Source organism: Cylas formicarius, unplaced genomic scaffold, assembly GCF_029955315.1.
Source record: "Cylas formicarius isolate icCylForm1 unplaced genomic scaffold, icCylForm1.1 PGA_scaffold_7__23_contigs__length_41026272, whole genome shotgun sequence".
Taxonomy (NCBI): Eukaryota; Metazoa; Arthropoda; class Insecta; order Coleoptera; family Brentidae; genus Cylas; species Cylas formicarius.
In genome coordinates, this window is record NW_026844352.1 from 8,905,367 (window position 1) to 8,921,143 (window position 15,777).

At 33.0% G+C, this 15,777-nt stretch overlaps 1 protein-coding gene across 1 annotated transcript; it reads left to right on the forward strand.

Annotated features, from left to right (window-relative positions):
* The first annotated feature begins 1,545 nt into the window (after positions 1 to 1,545).
* Positions 1,546 to 2,818, forward strand: LOC132704779 (uncharacterized). The gene has a single exon (XM_060675019.1). The coding sequence runs from the start codon at positions 1,653 to 1,655 to the stop codon at positions 2,052 to 2,054; it is 402 nt and encodes a 133-aa protein (XP_060531002.1). The 5' UTR covers positions 1,546 to 1,652; the 3' UTR covers positions 2,055 to 2,818.
* Positions 2,819 to 15,777: the final 12,959 nt, after the last annotated feature.

Below are 15,777 nucleotides of genomic sequence, written 5' to 3' on the forward strand. Positions count from 1 at the left end.
TTACCTGTATTGTCTATTGTACTATTTCAGGTGACTTGATGATCTATATTGAAAAATCACTGATACACTGCATTCAACCATCTAGTGAGATTTACAACAGGAACTTTGCAAGCAGATATTTTTGGTTGAGCTAAGTTAACAGACCCGTTACAGTATTAAATAGAATTAAATGTACCTAAATCGAACCGATCGCGAACCAAAATGCACTGGATGAAAATGCAGATTTCTTAATGTAACAGTTTCATTTTTTGCTAATAGTTGATTTGGCTGCAAAATGTATGATAGCAGTTAAAATTTAATTAACCCGATTTCACAATACATGTAACAAAGCTATTTCTATATAACCGAATGGTATTTTGCCTTTTACTTACGATTTTTTTAATTTTTAGAAAATTTATTTTTAAATTAAAAACCTGTTTTGTTAAACAATCTCGTTTATGTACTTATATAATATTACTTCGATTATTTGCGTTTAACTCTAACTTGCAAATTTTAACATTTTCGATTACAATAAAAGTAAATTTAATACATAAGCAATTGTTTCTGAGGAGCACCACATAAAACTTAAAGACATTTTTCTATAACTCTGTAGTTTTATTGTTTGGATAATGGGTTTTTTCTAATATTGAAAAAATCTCTGGCATTTCTCGAACCAATGTGAAACCTAGGCGGACATCTTTCGGACTAATAGAATATCACGTATAACTTCCCTGTAAAGAAAACTAATTTCTCAGAGCCATCTGTCATCGAGAGGCGAAACTATGGAGTGGTTCGTCGACACAGTTTTCTTTTTGGGGCACCTCCATCTAGGAACGAAGGGAGAGTAGTCAGGTATTTTAGAAAAATGGTCGAAAGAATTCTGTCAGATTATATTTTTGATACCAATTTTAGAGGCGTATTTATAAATTAAAAGCGAGTGGAGACAAGCGAAACCTATCGTGACGACAGCAATCTCCGAAATAACAATAATGCATGGACGAAATGGATTACGTTACTTCAAACATGTACTCCCAAAATATGGTCACTGTTGCCAAATCATACTCGGTTATTTACTTTTTAGGTTAACGTAGAAGATAAATTTAACAATTTCTTATTCACAAAAAAAACTATTTGATGCATCGAAATGTATTTAAAGCAAGGTCCATTTTTTTGTTATATATTATTTTTTAAGATTATTGAGGTATATGTTTTTAGATTCTCTTCACAACGAAAACATTTCGACAGGTGAATTGTTTAGCTGCTTCGTTGTCATTAAATATTATATTATTGTTGGCGCTGACGTAGCTTTAATTCGATAACTGCCGTAAACCTTTATTAGGTAGTTACACAATTTATAATTCCGAAACATCGTTGTCGGTAACCGTCAAAGTGATCCAAAATAAGCACCTATTTTCATTGTGGAGCACAAACAGAACGGGAGCGTCCTCGAAACGTACGACAAGCAGGCAACATCGCGTCAAATTGTTCCGCGCCCGTCTCCCCACCTCTAGAATCATCCAATAGCGTCTCGGTATGACCTGACATTACATAAAACTGTTGGGGTATTGCCGGAAATTTCATTCTAGTAAATTCGAGCGTGTGAGTTGGGTCGATACAGTAATTATTCACAAGCGAAATATTTTAAGAGTTTATTTACAAACAAAACAACGAGGATGGCCTTTATGATGCCGGTAGTGAAGAACGATTGGGACATTTACAAGTCCAATCGTGTTAGAAGAACTTCAGAGTGCACTGGTCCGTCGTCTTGCAGATCGCGAAAAGTGTCGGAATGTCGGTCAGAAGGGCCGAGCAGTTTGTCGACTTCTCCTGGTTCCGATTTCATGACCTCGCCTACACATCGGTCCGTGCCAGACAAAATGTCCTCGAGGCAATACACCCGATCGGGTTCTAGAACGAGCTCGAACAGTCTTCAAAGTCCTGTGAAAAGTACGTCGTCTTCGCCGCCGAAAAACAACTCGTCAACAAGTCTCAACAAGTTCCATAATAGGTTGTTGGATAAGTTGAAGAAGTCGATGAAAACGAAGGATAAAAGTGAGGAAAGAACGAGTGCTTGAAACACGGCGATTAAGAAAAACACCTCCTAGTGAATGAAGTTTTTGTTTTTAGTGTTGGCCGACCGGGACATTAAAAATGGCTTTATGTGGACAAAAAGTTTGAGCTAATACATTATTCGTTCAGGTATTTTGCAAATCGATATATGTTTCCTGTGATACGTAGGAGTTACATGTATATTTAGTAGCTTTGATATCTCGGTCATCGGGTAGAGAATTTGCGGAACGACGAATTTTCTTTTATTTCGAGCAAAAATTGGAAATGAGTCATTCAAAATTACACATCAAGCATTTGTCTGTTGTGGGCGTATGCACATTCAATTGTGCATAGCATAGGAATCGCAATCATTTCGTCGTTCCCAAATTAAAAGTTTGCCTAATCTTCGATTTTTCGAAGACGATTGACTTAAAATTTTGTAAGACTGGATAAATGGAGGATATTTTAATAAAATATACTTAATTATTAAATAATTCGCTTGTTGCAAAGATATTATATTAGTATAGTTTATTTAGATGATGATCTTGACATAGAGGGAAAGTGCACCAATATCACCACTGCCCTCCTTTAGAGTTTTTTTGTACCACATTCCAAATAAAAAGGGAGTACCTATATTGTAGTTCATATCGTACCAAATCACATAAAAAATAATATAAATTATATTGCGGTTGTGTAACATAAATTATTGATATTTTCAAATGCGAATTGTCAAACTATATATATTCATGTTGAAACCACTTTGTATTGGTAAAAGTTTTTAAAAAATAAAACATTGTTTGAAAAAAATCTGACTTTTATTATAATCTCGCCGGATTCGCAAAGTATGAAAAAGAAAGTAAAAATCTGCGCCATTGCTAAAAATTTATTTTGGCTTTATGTCCGCCCAATATTAATCCATTACTTAGAAAACGAAAAAATTGTTTAGCTTTTGTATTCTTTTCGTCTATGCGGCAGCCTACCGAAAGAATTTGGTAACTGGCAAACGTTCAAGAAACTGTTTTTATAAACAACTGGAAATGGCTTTGGCTCGCTTGCCAAAATACAACCACAGAATACTGTAAAAAATCAATGGCGTCGAATATTAGAACGTAGTTGTCTACCACGCGCAACGTGCCCAATACTATTAATTACAATTTTCGAAAAAAAAAAATAATAAAAGAATTGTACAGTTTGTCAAGGCAACCAAAACTTATCAGTACCTGTACTGTCGAAAATAGATACATGTTAAATCAGATTTTAGTTGATATTGGGACACGAGTGACTATTAAATTTTCACATATTTTTACTAAAAACATTTTTGCATATTCATATTTCGAAAACAGTCAGAAAAGAATATTCTATCAGAAAAACAAAAAAAAGTGAGCAGCAGGAATTGAGCGATTTGAATTTACCTACAATTTGATACAACCGTGAATTCACTGCACCTTCAAGGACATATAAGCGGCCCGAACGGCATATTTTTAATGTAAAAGCGAAAATCCATAAATTTTATACAGGGCATAAGTGGTTGCCGAATAAGAAATCTCGTAAGCTTATGTGAGTTTTAGGAGCGACATTATATAAAATATAGTGTCAAGAAATATCTTCAGTATTCCTTATTTCTACATATTCTAAAACCGAGTGAGAGAAAAAAATTTAAAAGTGGGCACATGAATTTTCGTAAATATTGACTACAACCTGAAGCATTTTGCTACAATGTAGAGTTTCTAGTGGCTGAGGTAGAGAACATTAGTGTTTTATTAAAACAAAATATACTACACCACTGGTTTTTTAGTTTTAATATTTTATTATATTTAAATGTTGCGATAAAACTTTAGGAGGTGCAAGGCTATATAAAAAACCCCCATAAATAAATGAATGAAATGAATAATTAATTTGTGTATACCTACTTACTTAGCATTCCTCTAAATCAACACTTTTGTGTCCGATTTCGTAAAAATTGTTTTATAGTATTTAAATAAGCTTTTCGTGCATTATTCATACCAATCTGTTAAAATAGCGAAATGTTGTCTACCGACCAATTTGTCACCATTATTGAAAGCCTTGTTTTTACCTGTAGTGCCAAAAACGTAAAAAAGGCAAATAAAAATATTCATTTTTGAATGCGGTATATTTCGAAATTAAAGAATCAAATGTTTATTGCATATTCTAAGTCGAAAATAAGCCTTAGTTTTCCGAGATACAGGGTGCTGCAATTTTAACAATGAAGCTGTTTTATATCATAATTTTTAAACCACTGTATTCAAGCGGCATAAGCCATTTATTGATGCCAGATGTGACGTCCGTACTTCACAAAAATAATTCAAAAGTTAACATTTATTATTTTTAACTTCATGATTTTGACAATTTGGTAATTTTAATTTTTTTAATTGAAAAAAATTCGTCTTTCGAAAACAAGTGAAGAAATCAATTTTTTTCCTAATTGAATGGGGATTTTAAAAAATATGTATTTTAGAAAAAATCAGTGGCGCACGATTTTTTTTAATGTGCCATACGTGATATACCACGGACGTCACTGTTATTTTTTTTAACCATATTGCACGTCAAAAAATGTCTTTGGCTACTTCAAAGCAGTGTACAAAATATCAATGAAATATCTAGATTTGTTTGAGAATTATGATAAAACATGGGTTTTTTTCTGCAAGCACGATAATATACTCATCAAGATGGATCAAACATCAAATATATCCTTCCCATAATTAGAACTTAAAACAAAACATTCAGCTTAGCGGAAATAACATAAAATACTGTGTCCACTGGTACAGTGGGCCGAATGTTGTGAATGCTTTTGCCGAGGAGTATTTTTAATAACCCTGCGATCACATTAGACCATTGATTATTTCTAATTTTAGAATTCTATGTGGGCATGTCGATGTGTTTTCGCTCAATGATATCATTAAAACAATTTACATTTGGAAGGCACGCCCCAAGTCAAAGTTGAAGTGGTGCTTTAAGGAGGAGATATAAGTATATTTCGATTTCCTGGGTGCATAATAAAAATAAATTGTAAAAAGTGTCTAATTATTTATTATCAACGCTTAAAATCCTTAATACTGCATACTTCGTTATTTTTTTCAAGATCGTTGGTTATTTAAAGCTATGTACTAAATTTAAGATAGGGACTTGGAAATTTATGTTGCAATAGAAGCGGTGCAATGAATAATAGACATACAGTTCTTGTGATATTATTTACAGAACATAAAATAATCAACATTTAATATCAATTGTGTATTCTAGTGCTTATTTACAAGTTCTCAACTATATCAGGTTCGTTTCATTTTTAATTTATTTTTAAATTAATTTAATTATCCTAAAATGATAATAGTTATATCATTTTCATGAAAATGATAATAGTTATATCATTTTCATAATATATGTTCCTTCCTTTAAGATTTTGCAGTTGTCCCTGAATTTACAATGGAAGAAGCAAACCGATTGAGATTACCTATGAAAACCTTTCTACCGAATTTCTGAATATTTATATTTTAAAATTATTTTTAAGGCTAAGAAAATTTTATTTTGTTGAGTGTAATATTAGAAATTTAAAATAAACAAAAATAAGTAAACTCGTAGAAACTTAAGAATTGACTTTTTTTATTCCTAAAAATAGTATATTTTGAAAAATAATATAACAAATTTTAATTTATCCAAGACCCCATTTTATTACCCATTAATGATTTGGGCAGGATATTGTAATTTTAAAATAATTTGGCAATTTATTGTGCATTGTCGATATATTTTAGCTGTTAAATTTATTCCGATTGTTGACAAAAATGTGCAGCATGTGCAAAAAGTATTTGCTCCACTCATGTGGTCATCAAAACTGGCTCCCCGAATATCAAAGGTATCAACAAGTTTTTTCGCTTTCCATGAGTTCGTTTTTCTCTGGTCGTAGATTCTTCTTTAACTCGGTATTTATATTTCATTTGTCGATATTGTTAAAATTTAGCACAGATATTTATAAAAATTAGCATCTCCTTTAGCCCCAAGTAGATTAGATTTATTAAGTTCAGTGACGTTCGGGAATGAGAGGCGGCTTCCCCGCCAACCTTATGACCTTCAAAGTAATAGCATAACGACGTCAAAAATCAATTTCAAAAATTTAACCCTAGCATAACCCATAAGGATATAAGTGTTGTAGGTATTATGCTATTATATGTGTCGTTACAGAGCCACTGGCAATGCTGCTTGTATTCGAGTAGAAATTATAGTTTATTAAAAGTAAATTACGGAAAAGCAATAACCACAATCGCCTCAGGCCAAAACTTTCCTAATTGTTTTCATGGTTTCACCATAAATGCAGCCAATGCGTTTAAATGTGGTATAAAATTCTGTACCGCTCGCTGCAAGATAATAGAAGCGACAGTGTAAAATTTCGACATTTTTTAATTTTTAATTGAAGACGACAATATTCTGAAATTTTGGGTTTGATACTTAAGCTATGTTTACTAAGAGCCTCCACTACAAAAATTTGTTTGTAACAAACACATCAATCAGGCTTGATATAGATCAGAACAAACTTATTGTGGAACTTTTACTGAAAAAACAAACTTTACACTCAATTTTTTGAAAATAATTGATACAATTATGTGTCTTTTTTCTTCGTTGTCAAGCATGGATTGGGAGAATGGTAAACCTGGGATGAAAAAATTGAAAGTATGAAAAAATATTATAAATAACATATAACAGTTTCAGTTGCAACACAAATAGTAACTAGAAACACAACTGTTGGACACGGACCCTTTTTAACCCATCCATATTTTAAAACGACACAACTAGATTTTAATTCATATAATTTTGAGGCAACTGTTTAGTTTTGCTCCTAACCTAAAGCATTTTTAAGATGTATTTTTCTACTCCCTAACTAATGATGCAGTGATCAGCAATGCGCAAGTTGTCGCTTTAAAACGTCGGCCTCATCAAACACTGTTGCGGCAATTTCGAGCGTTTCCGGTACTTTAGTCACAGGTTAGAAACCATTGGATGTGTTCGGTAGATATTAAACACTGACGTTTGTCAATTCTGATCGTCACACATCACTCGGTGAATGTATTATTGCTGTTCTGTAAAAATGTGTGTACCCGAAAACTAATGGCTGTCGAAAAAGTAGAAATTCTTTCAGACACTCGTGACTATAGTATAATTTAAAATACTTGTCGAATATTATACTATTATGTGCCACTGAAAACACGCTAAAGGATTTACTTCGTCTTAAAGTGTCAAAATGCCGAAAACCAGGTGAACTCATTGCTTATTATTTATACCCCTTGGCATTATTAGTTGTTCGTGCTTTTTTCCGAAGCGCTCGACATAACTTTATTTCGAATGTAGCACACATTTTTCAATAATAATTGAATTTGAGGTTAGCCGAACATCTTTAAGTTACTTCATTTCGCCCTTGCCATTCACATATGAGGTGTTTTCAAAAAGTAAGATGACTTTTGTAATTGAAGAGGTATCTTTGATATATTTTTTTGTTATGTTATTATACATGTCCCTAACATATGTTCACAGTTTCAGTCAGTTTGCAAGTTTACTTTTTTGTGAGGCAGAAGCGTTAGACGTGTTTTGTGTGCTCGGCAATTGTTTGCTGTCAAAAAAAATGGAACAAAGGATTTGCATAAAATTTTGTTTAAAAAATGGAACACAGTGCTGCAAAACACTTGAAATGTATATATGTATATACTTTTATCAAAAAAAATGTTTATAAGTGGGACAAGCTGTTCAAAGATGGGCCAGAAGAAACCGATGACCAACCTTGCTCTGAACGTCCCAGCACGTCAATAACTGATGAAAGCATTAAATCACTATAAGACAAATGGCTGTAGACGTCGGCATCTCTATTGGTTTGTGCTGTGCAATTTTTACCGAAGTTTTGGCCATGAAACATATAGAAGCAAAATTTGTTTCGAAATTGCTTAATTTTGAAAAAAAGGACCGTCGAAGGAGCATCCCTCAAGAGCTGTTAAACGACGTCAATGATGATGCTAATACGCTCAAAAAGGTCATAATTGGTGACGAACCAATGGTATATGGTTATGACGTCGAAACCAATCCCAGTCCTCCCAGTGGAAGAACCCAGAATCGCCACGACCGAAAAAAGCGCGCCAAATTCGATCAAATGACAAGATTTTGCTTACTGTTTTCTTTGATTATCATGTCATAGTACATCAAGAGTTCTTACCACAACGTCGTACAGTCAATAAGCAGTATTGCCTTGAAGTTATGCGCCGTTTGCGAGAAGCATTGCGAGAAAATATCCGAAATTGTGGGAAAACAATTCATGATTTTACATCACGATAATGCATATGTTCACTCATCGTGGCTTGCGTTTAACTTTTTGGTCAAAAACAAAACCACAATAATGCATCAGCCACCATGTTCACCGAATATGGCCTCCTACGACTATTTAATGTTCCCAAAACTCCAAAAACCCATGAAAGGAAGGAGATATGGAACGAATGAATAGATAAAGAAAAAATCGTTTGAAGAACTCAAGCCTATACCAGAAAGTGCTTACCAGAAGTGCTTCGAGGATTGGAAACAACATTGGTACAAGTGTGTTATATCCGGGAGGGATTACTTTGAAGGGGACAACATTATGTTGTAGAATTTATTTAGGGTCCAAACAAACAGAAAAGTAGAACTAACTTCTTATTTATTTATAAAAGTAAAATATTGGAAACGCGACAATCAGTATCGAATATCGATCGATCGGTACTCTCGGAAAGCTGGCACATCGCCGTCTGTCTGGTCGTCGTCCCGTTTCTCTGCCTTATCTTTGTCATCGATATCCGAAATAAGCATCTAACTATTTGTTTGGTCGTGCTGACAGAACGATTTATGAAACGTTGCGTTCAAAACAATTAATTTTAATAAATAAATAAATACTTTTTGATAAAACTTAAAAGGCACCTTGCTTTTTGAACACACCTCGTATTTATAAATTTGCGTCTAAATCTTCTGGCGAGACTAACGATTTGCTGAATGCTACAAATTAAAATCGCCCACGTCAAACCTATATAAGAAACGGAATGCAGAGGGAGATGCAAACGTATCGAATTTTCGAATGCCTTCTCGCTACTCGCTGCCAGTGGAAAACTACCGGCTACCGAAATAGACCAGCACTCACTGTGCGGGATTTACTTTAGTTATTTTTTTTGTTTTGAACTGGTTAGTCTTTACTACCAAAATGCGGTAGAGAAGAGTACCCAGAGACTTCATATGTATACAAAATTATCGCAACAAAATGCAGTATATTGCAGTTTAATTAAAAATAGGTAAACTAAACGTTGGTACTATAAATGGAAACCTCTCTATTGGCGATTTTACAATTTCAAAATGAGCAATGGAACATGTGGAATCAAATAGAACAATAGAAAACCGTTAAATTACATCGGAAGTAAAATTCGGAAAGGCGGCTTCCCATATTACAATCCTAATATGATAAAATGGATTTCATCGTATTGCGTCATTTTTCACAAACCACACACCACAAAAAATGATAACGGAACCATGAATAATGCTTTACTGTCATATTGTCCATCGCAGCACAAATTAGTGAATTGACGCCAGCACATTTTTTCCTTCATTTAGATGCATAAATAAGTTTCATAGTTTCAATGATCCTGTATCTGTTGTAACCAAACAGGGACGATACAAACCTAATTATTATTCTTAAGAAAACAACCGATTTGAACCGGTTAAAAAGAGTTGCACCTGTCGGTAATATTAAATAAAGTTATCTGCTTGTTTGGAAAATTTGAATTCCGGTTTGCAATTTTCGCCTGTTTCCATATATAGGATGTTTCAAAAAACATGGGTCAACACTCGGCTGGAGATTCGTCTTCCAAAAAAAAAGGGAAAGAAAAAAGTTCACATAAACGCAGTGCCGGAACTGCTTAGTTTTACTGTCATTTTCTTTAGTTTTATATTTAATATTTACATTACATTATTTATTATTATTATTATTATATGCATATCTATGCGAATAAAAACAGTTGTACTTTTGGTGGTTTATTCAAAGTAATAGCAAAAATTACAAAATAGAAGAATAATCTCTTGAACAATAGGTTTAACATATTTTAAGAGAGTCGGTTCTTCAAATATGGAATATTTATAAATGAGTTTATTATCTTTTTCTGTGGAGGAAGAATCTCCAACCGAGCATTCGCGCATGTTTTTTGAAATACTGTGTATAAGTTTTAAAGTAGAATTCTATAGAAGATGCCATGCCAACATTAACTATACTAATCTGTCTCACTTCGAAGGTGCATGAAATGCATAACCTGAAATTGCTATAATGTAAACAGAATGTTCCATGAATATATAAGACAGTAAAGTTATGATTGTATGACGTTGCCGGTACACTTGAGTCACGAGGTTAAGAGCGATCGCATGTTTGCAAAAATATACTCTAATAGTTCTTGATAATAGCGCTATTTTACACCTGCACTACTTTTAAAAACGCATCTTTGCCCAGTTCTCTATCGCAGTTGATTCACCTAATATGTTATACGCAATTATATTAGTCGTCTTATCTACAAAAAGCTTTAAAAACTCTATTGAAAATAACTGCAATAAACAAAAGTTGGTAATTGATACGGCAGCCGCTGGCTGAATACGTTGGTCGTATCATTGTCAAGGACAATTTATAAATAACCGTCGCATTTAAGGAAATTCGATATCCCAATGTTGCATTAATCGCGTGTGCGCTAAAATTTCCTTGGAAAATTACCAATAGGAACGAACAATTTTCGTATATGAACGAAACTGCGTCACAACGTTTAGTGGCGCAATTTTAATCTTTCCAATAGCGATTCACTATTAAATGCCAAATAAAAGTGTCAAAAAGGCCCATTCAAGTAAATGTACAAACACTTTTGGTTATTGCGAGAATAGTGTTGTTCATAGATATAAGAAAGTGACCAATTGCATTTGAATGGGATTATCCAAGTGTGGTCATTAACATAAAATGCAACAAGATTATTAGCTAAATATTCGGAATTTAAATTCAGGTAAAATTGTGGTCCGTAATAGAAAATAATTTTAAACCTACCTGTGTTTAATATTCTTTGGTTTGGTATACTACTTAGTTTAAGTTTACTAGTAATCATTCTTATTTCGTGTGTAATACAGCGTGTGTTGAATCGTGTGCGAATTATGCAAAATAAGTGCGAGTCAGTGTATCTCAGGAGATGTTCCCGCCCAAAACGCTATTCTATTGAGACTAAGGAAGTTATAAATAATGTTTATTTCACTCTCACTCAACGTTGTGCCAGCAAGCAAGCATCTTTAGAAGAAACAGCCACATTGACGAAAATTCAAACATCAACTGTATGGAAAATTGTGAATAATCCCATTTCAGCGAGGAAAAAAAGAAGCGATGCTGACATTTTCTCGAGTGTAGATGAAAGTGATCAAGATATAATACGGCGTAAAATTTACCAGTTATACGAGAAACAAAGCGTGCCTACACTAGATATTTTAATTAGGAGGCTTGGAAAAGATGAAACCAGTGTTAAATGTGGCAGAACTACCTTATGGAAATGTACTTTTATGAAACCTGGTTCGACACTTATGATACCCCGAAAAAATGTTTTGTTGACTCAACTGATAAGTGTAAAACAAACGCGCCATCAAAAAGAGGTAAAAGAATAACTATTTTGCATGCTGGCTCTAAAGATGGTTGGATTCCAAATGGACTTTCTCTGTCTGCGAAAAATATTAAAGATTCTTCTCTGGATTACCATAAAGACACCACCGCTGATTTATTTGAAAGTTGGTTAAAAACAATCTAGTTCCAAACATTCCTCCTAATAGCGTAATTGTAATGGACAATCCAAGTTATCACAGTAGTCAGTTGATTAAAACCCCTTGCTCATGTGACACAAAAGCAACAATCCTAAACTACGTGTATAATAACGACATTTATTTTCACGAAGATTATACCAAAAAGTAATTAATTGAGGTTCTACAAAGCTTGAACCTACAAAACGAAAACGTTTGTGATAATTGTTCAAAAAATCTAGTGCATACAGTTTTAGCACTGTATATTTAATCCCATTGAACATGTTTGGCACCAAATGAAATCTGCCGTTCGTCGTAACAATGTTTTTCCCCGTGTTAACTCCAATGTCCTCAAACTTATAGAAACCGAAGTTTTTTACATCCCTCCACGAAGTTGGGCAAATTCTGTTAAACATATAGAAAAAGCAGAACAATCGTATATTGCAAATAATATAGAACAAATAATAATTAGAAAAGGCGATGATAGCGATAGTGATATTATGTGAATAATTTTAAGTAATGTAAGTAGGTAATAAAAATAATTTGTAATTTTATTTTAGATTTAAACATAAATACATAAATAAATATTGTTTAGTATCTTTCCTAACAAAACCCCAAATGATTAAATCCTAATCAAAGTACGGACCTGTTCGGCCATATTTCATTCTTACAGCTTGCCCGGATCTTTCCTTAATTTTGTATCAGTTAGTCACTTTCTTATATCTATGAACAGATTTTACCAATTGACATTGGATTCGATGTTTTCGTTTTCGCATTTCTGGATAAATGTATATATAAATATAACGAATGACTCACCAATTGTTCTATCGTTATAAAGTCCGTTTTATATTTTGAACTTACATTAAACGTTTAAATAAAAATAAAATATTATATTATTCTTTTGAAACTCGTAATTATTCTGGGCTTTAAAAAAATTGCACGTAACCATTGGTGTTAAGATACCAATTATAGTGATATTTTTATTGCGGAATTTTAAAATTATTTTTTCTAAATCTATTGGAACGTTTGCGCCAATACTCTTAATAAAAGTTCTAACCAAATTTTTCGTACACACTCCCACCATCTATTTGATCCATCCTAAATTCATATTATTCAGAATTGTCAACATTATTAACAAAATGGTAACTTGTGCGAAGGGGTAGAGATTGTACTGATTTTGATGTGTTCGAAGTGTACTACTGCAACTTTTTACTATTCTCGTCTGTAATAGTGTCAATCAATGGCGGCTTGTGGGTAAAATTTTAAGATGTTCTGCAATTCCTGCAAAAAAAATTTACCTTTTTTTTTAATTTATTAATTTAATTAATTTAACTTTTTCCTCTACTTAAATGAGCTTTTTCAATTGTAATATCTGGCAAAGGCCTACTTTTTGCTTTGAATTCTTACTTTTCTTCGTATGAATATTGAAATTAATTAAATTAAAGGCTAGCTCTATAGTGAACAGTGAACATAGATTGTCAGAAATACACAAAAATACCTAGTATTACGGTCATGTACCCACAAAATAACAGTCCTCAAAATCTTTTACGTTGCTCTCCTATTTAAATCACCGCTTTGGTTTAGACCATCATGGTGTGCTGCACGGTTATTCTAAATAGGATGGAGTTCACGTTCGTAAAGCCGAGCTAAAAAACAACGTCAGCACGATTATAGATTGATTATCCCATTTGTTGATTTTACCTACGCGTTCGGCGGCATTTCCATTGCAGTTTTTTAACATTATGAATATGATGAATTTTATTGTTGTTAAAAGAAAACATTTTAGGTCGACTATTTATGATTTTTTCCTGTAAGTTTTGTTTAAACTGTGCAGTACTGCAGCGCATATGCGTCAGCCGCCACTGGTGTCAATTTGCAACCAACACTAGAGTTTTAAAAAGATAACGGCTATTACCTATGTAGTCCGTAAAGTTTAAACTGCAAATAATTCTCACTACCAATAACAAAATAATTAACTTTCATAGCTAACAGAGCATAGATAGTGTTATACGCATGTCTTATAAGATTTATCTCGCTTTGGCCTCCTGTTATTAAAAACGTTAACACTATACCAAGTTCCACCATACGAAAATCAATACACTTTGCGGCCTGGTAAGGGGTAGCGACGATGAAATTGATTTAAAATAATTATTAAATAAAATAACCGCGGATTAAAAATACAGAAATTGATGAGATTATAAAACGCACTCGGAGCGAGGTTAGCATCTCGTGACGTCAGTGCTCTTATTAATTTGCGGCTGTGTTCTGTTTATAAACATCCGTCATCCATTTGTCAAATAAAGGATGCGAATTTCGTCTAAACGTTCAAAAAAGTGGTGTTTTGTGTTTTGTTTATATGTTGGTGTACCACAATTAATTCGGAAGAAAAAAATGGTTTGCCACAAGAAGAAGTTTACAAATACAAACTGAGTAATGTTACAGCTCAGATGATACCCAATGTAGTTCTACATACGTTCACTTTTCAAGCTTGCCTCAGTAGTAAGATAAAGTGAAAACTATGATTAGTGGATGATTTTTGGAAAACCACCCAAGTCCATTCTCTATTTAAGATCCTCATAATAGGAAACAGTACCTAGTGTGTTATTCCGAACCTGCAGAAGCTTTACCGACCATTCTCAGAAATGGAGCAGCAATCAGCGTTTAATTTGTCAAGTGGCAGTTTAGACAGAATCAAATCGAATCGGAACTTCAAGTTTTCAGTGTGATGCAAAATAAAGACTAAAAAATATGATACGTTTCATAGTGTTTCCTAAATTCGTGTAATAGTGATAGATAAATGACAGTCAACTGGTAGATAAGAAAAATAACAAATCCGGAGTTTTGTGCACATATTATAAACATTCATAATGATTTGGGAAAACGTCCCCACTTAATAATAGTATGTTAATGCGGTATGTGTAAATTATGAATCTTATTTTGTGTATATAATTTTGGTAAATTGTAAAGATTAAGTCCGGATATCTATACATACAAACATTTAACCATATTTTCGTTGTCGTCCAGTCAATTTCATAAATCTTTTCATTATCTTGCATTCTTTCGGAAATTTTGATTCTTTGATATTGTAAGATTAATGGACTTAAACAACCCCCATTGTTAGTTCGGGGAAAATACACATCTGGCAATATGCGAACTGGTTTTTCGACCGTCTTTACCAAATTGGTCGGCATCTCGGGTAGTTGTTCTTCGGTACGTTCGTAAGTGAATAACTCAGGCGAATTTTCAGTAATACTTTATCAACCTAATCTGGTGTTCGACTCTACCAAAAATACTTGTGGTAAATACGCTTAAAAAAAAAAAACGAATAACGCCAAAAAGAAAATCTTGGTTTTGTGGATGTTCTGAGTTATTATATTAATAAAAGAATTTACTCTGCAATTACTAAAATATATAGAAAGAAAATGTCGAAAAATAATAATCCATATCTAGTAAAAGTCCATGACTAATGTTGCACATATAAATGACTGCTTGTACGGCTACTAACTGAACCGATAAACACATTTCTGTCCGTTTTTGGCTAAACATAAGGCATTAAAGTTGTTATATTGTTTGGAACATATTACATAATACTATTTTATGATAATGTGCGATTTTTTTTAACATTCCTATTGAAGATTACATTGATTATAGGATTCGGAATTTGTGGTGATAATAAAAACAGATAAAAGAACGTGAATGTTGATATCTCAGTTATTGAAATTAAGTTCAAATATGATGTAAAATCAAGAAATTGTTGTTGTTTTATTTCAAATCTATTTTAACAAACCTTGATCCAAACATCAATTTTGAGTTTGAAAAATAACTAGATTGAAAAGAAATATTAAATTATTTTAGTCAGTTGGTTACGCGAATCATAATGAGCTTAGCTCAAACTTGGTGATTTCTTAATTCTCCGGATATGGGGTGATATCACTTCCT

Bases quoted from the DNA above. Each gene is read 5' to 3' on its own strand.
- LOC132704779 (XM_060675019.1), top strand. From the start codon at position 1,653: ATGGCCTTTATGATGCCGGTAGTGAAGAACGATTGGGACATTTACAAG.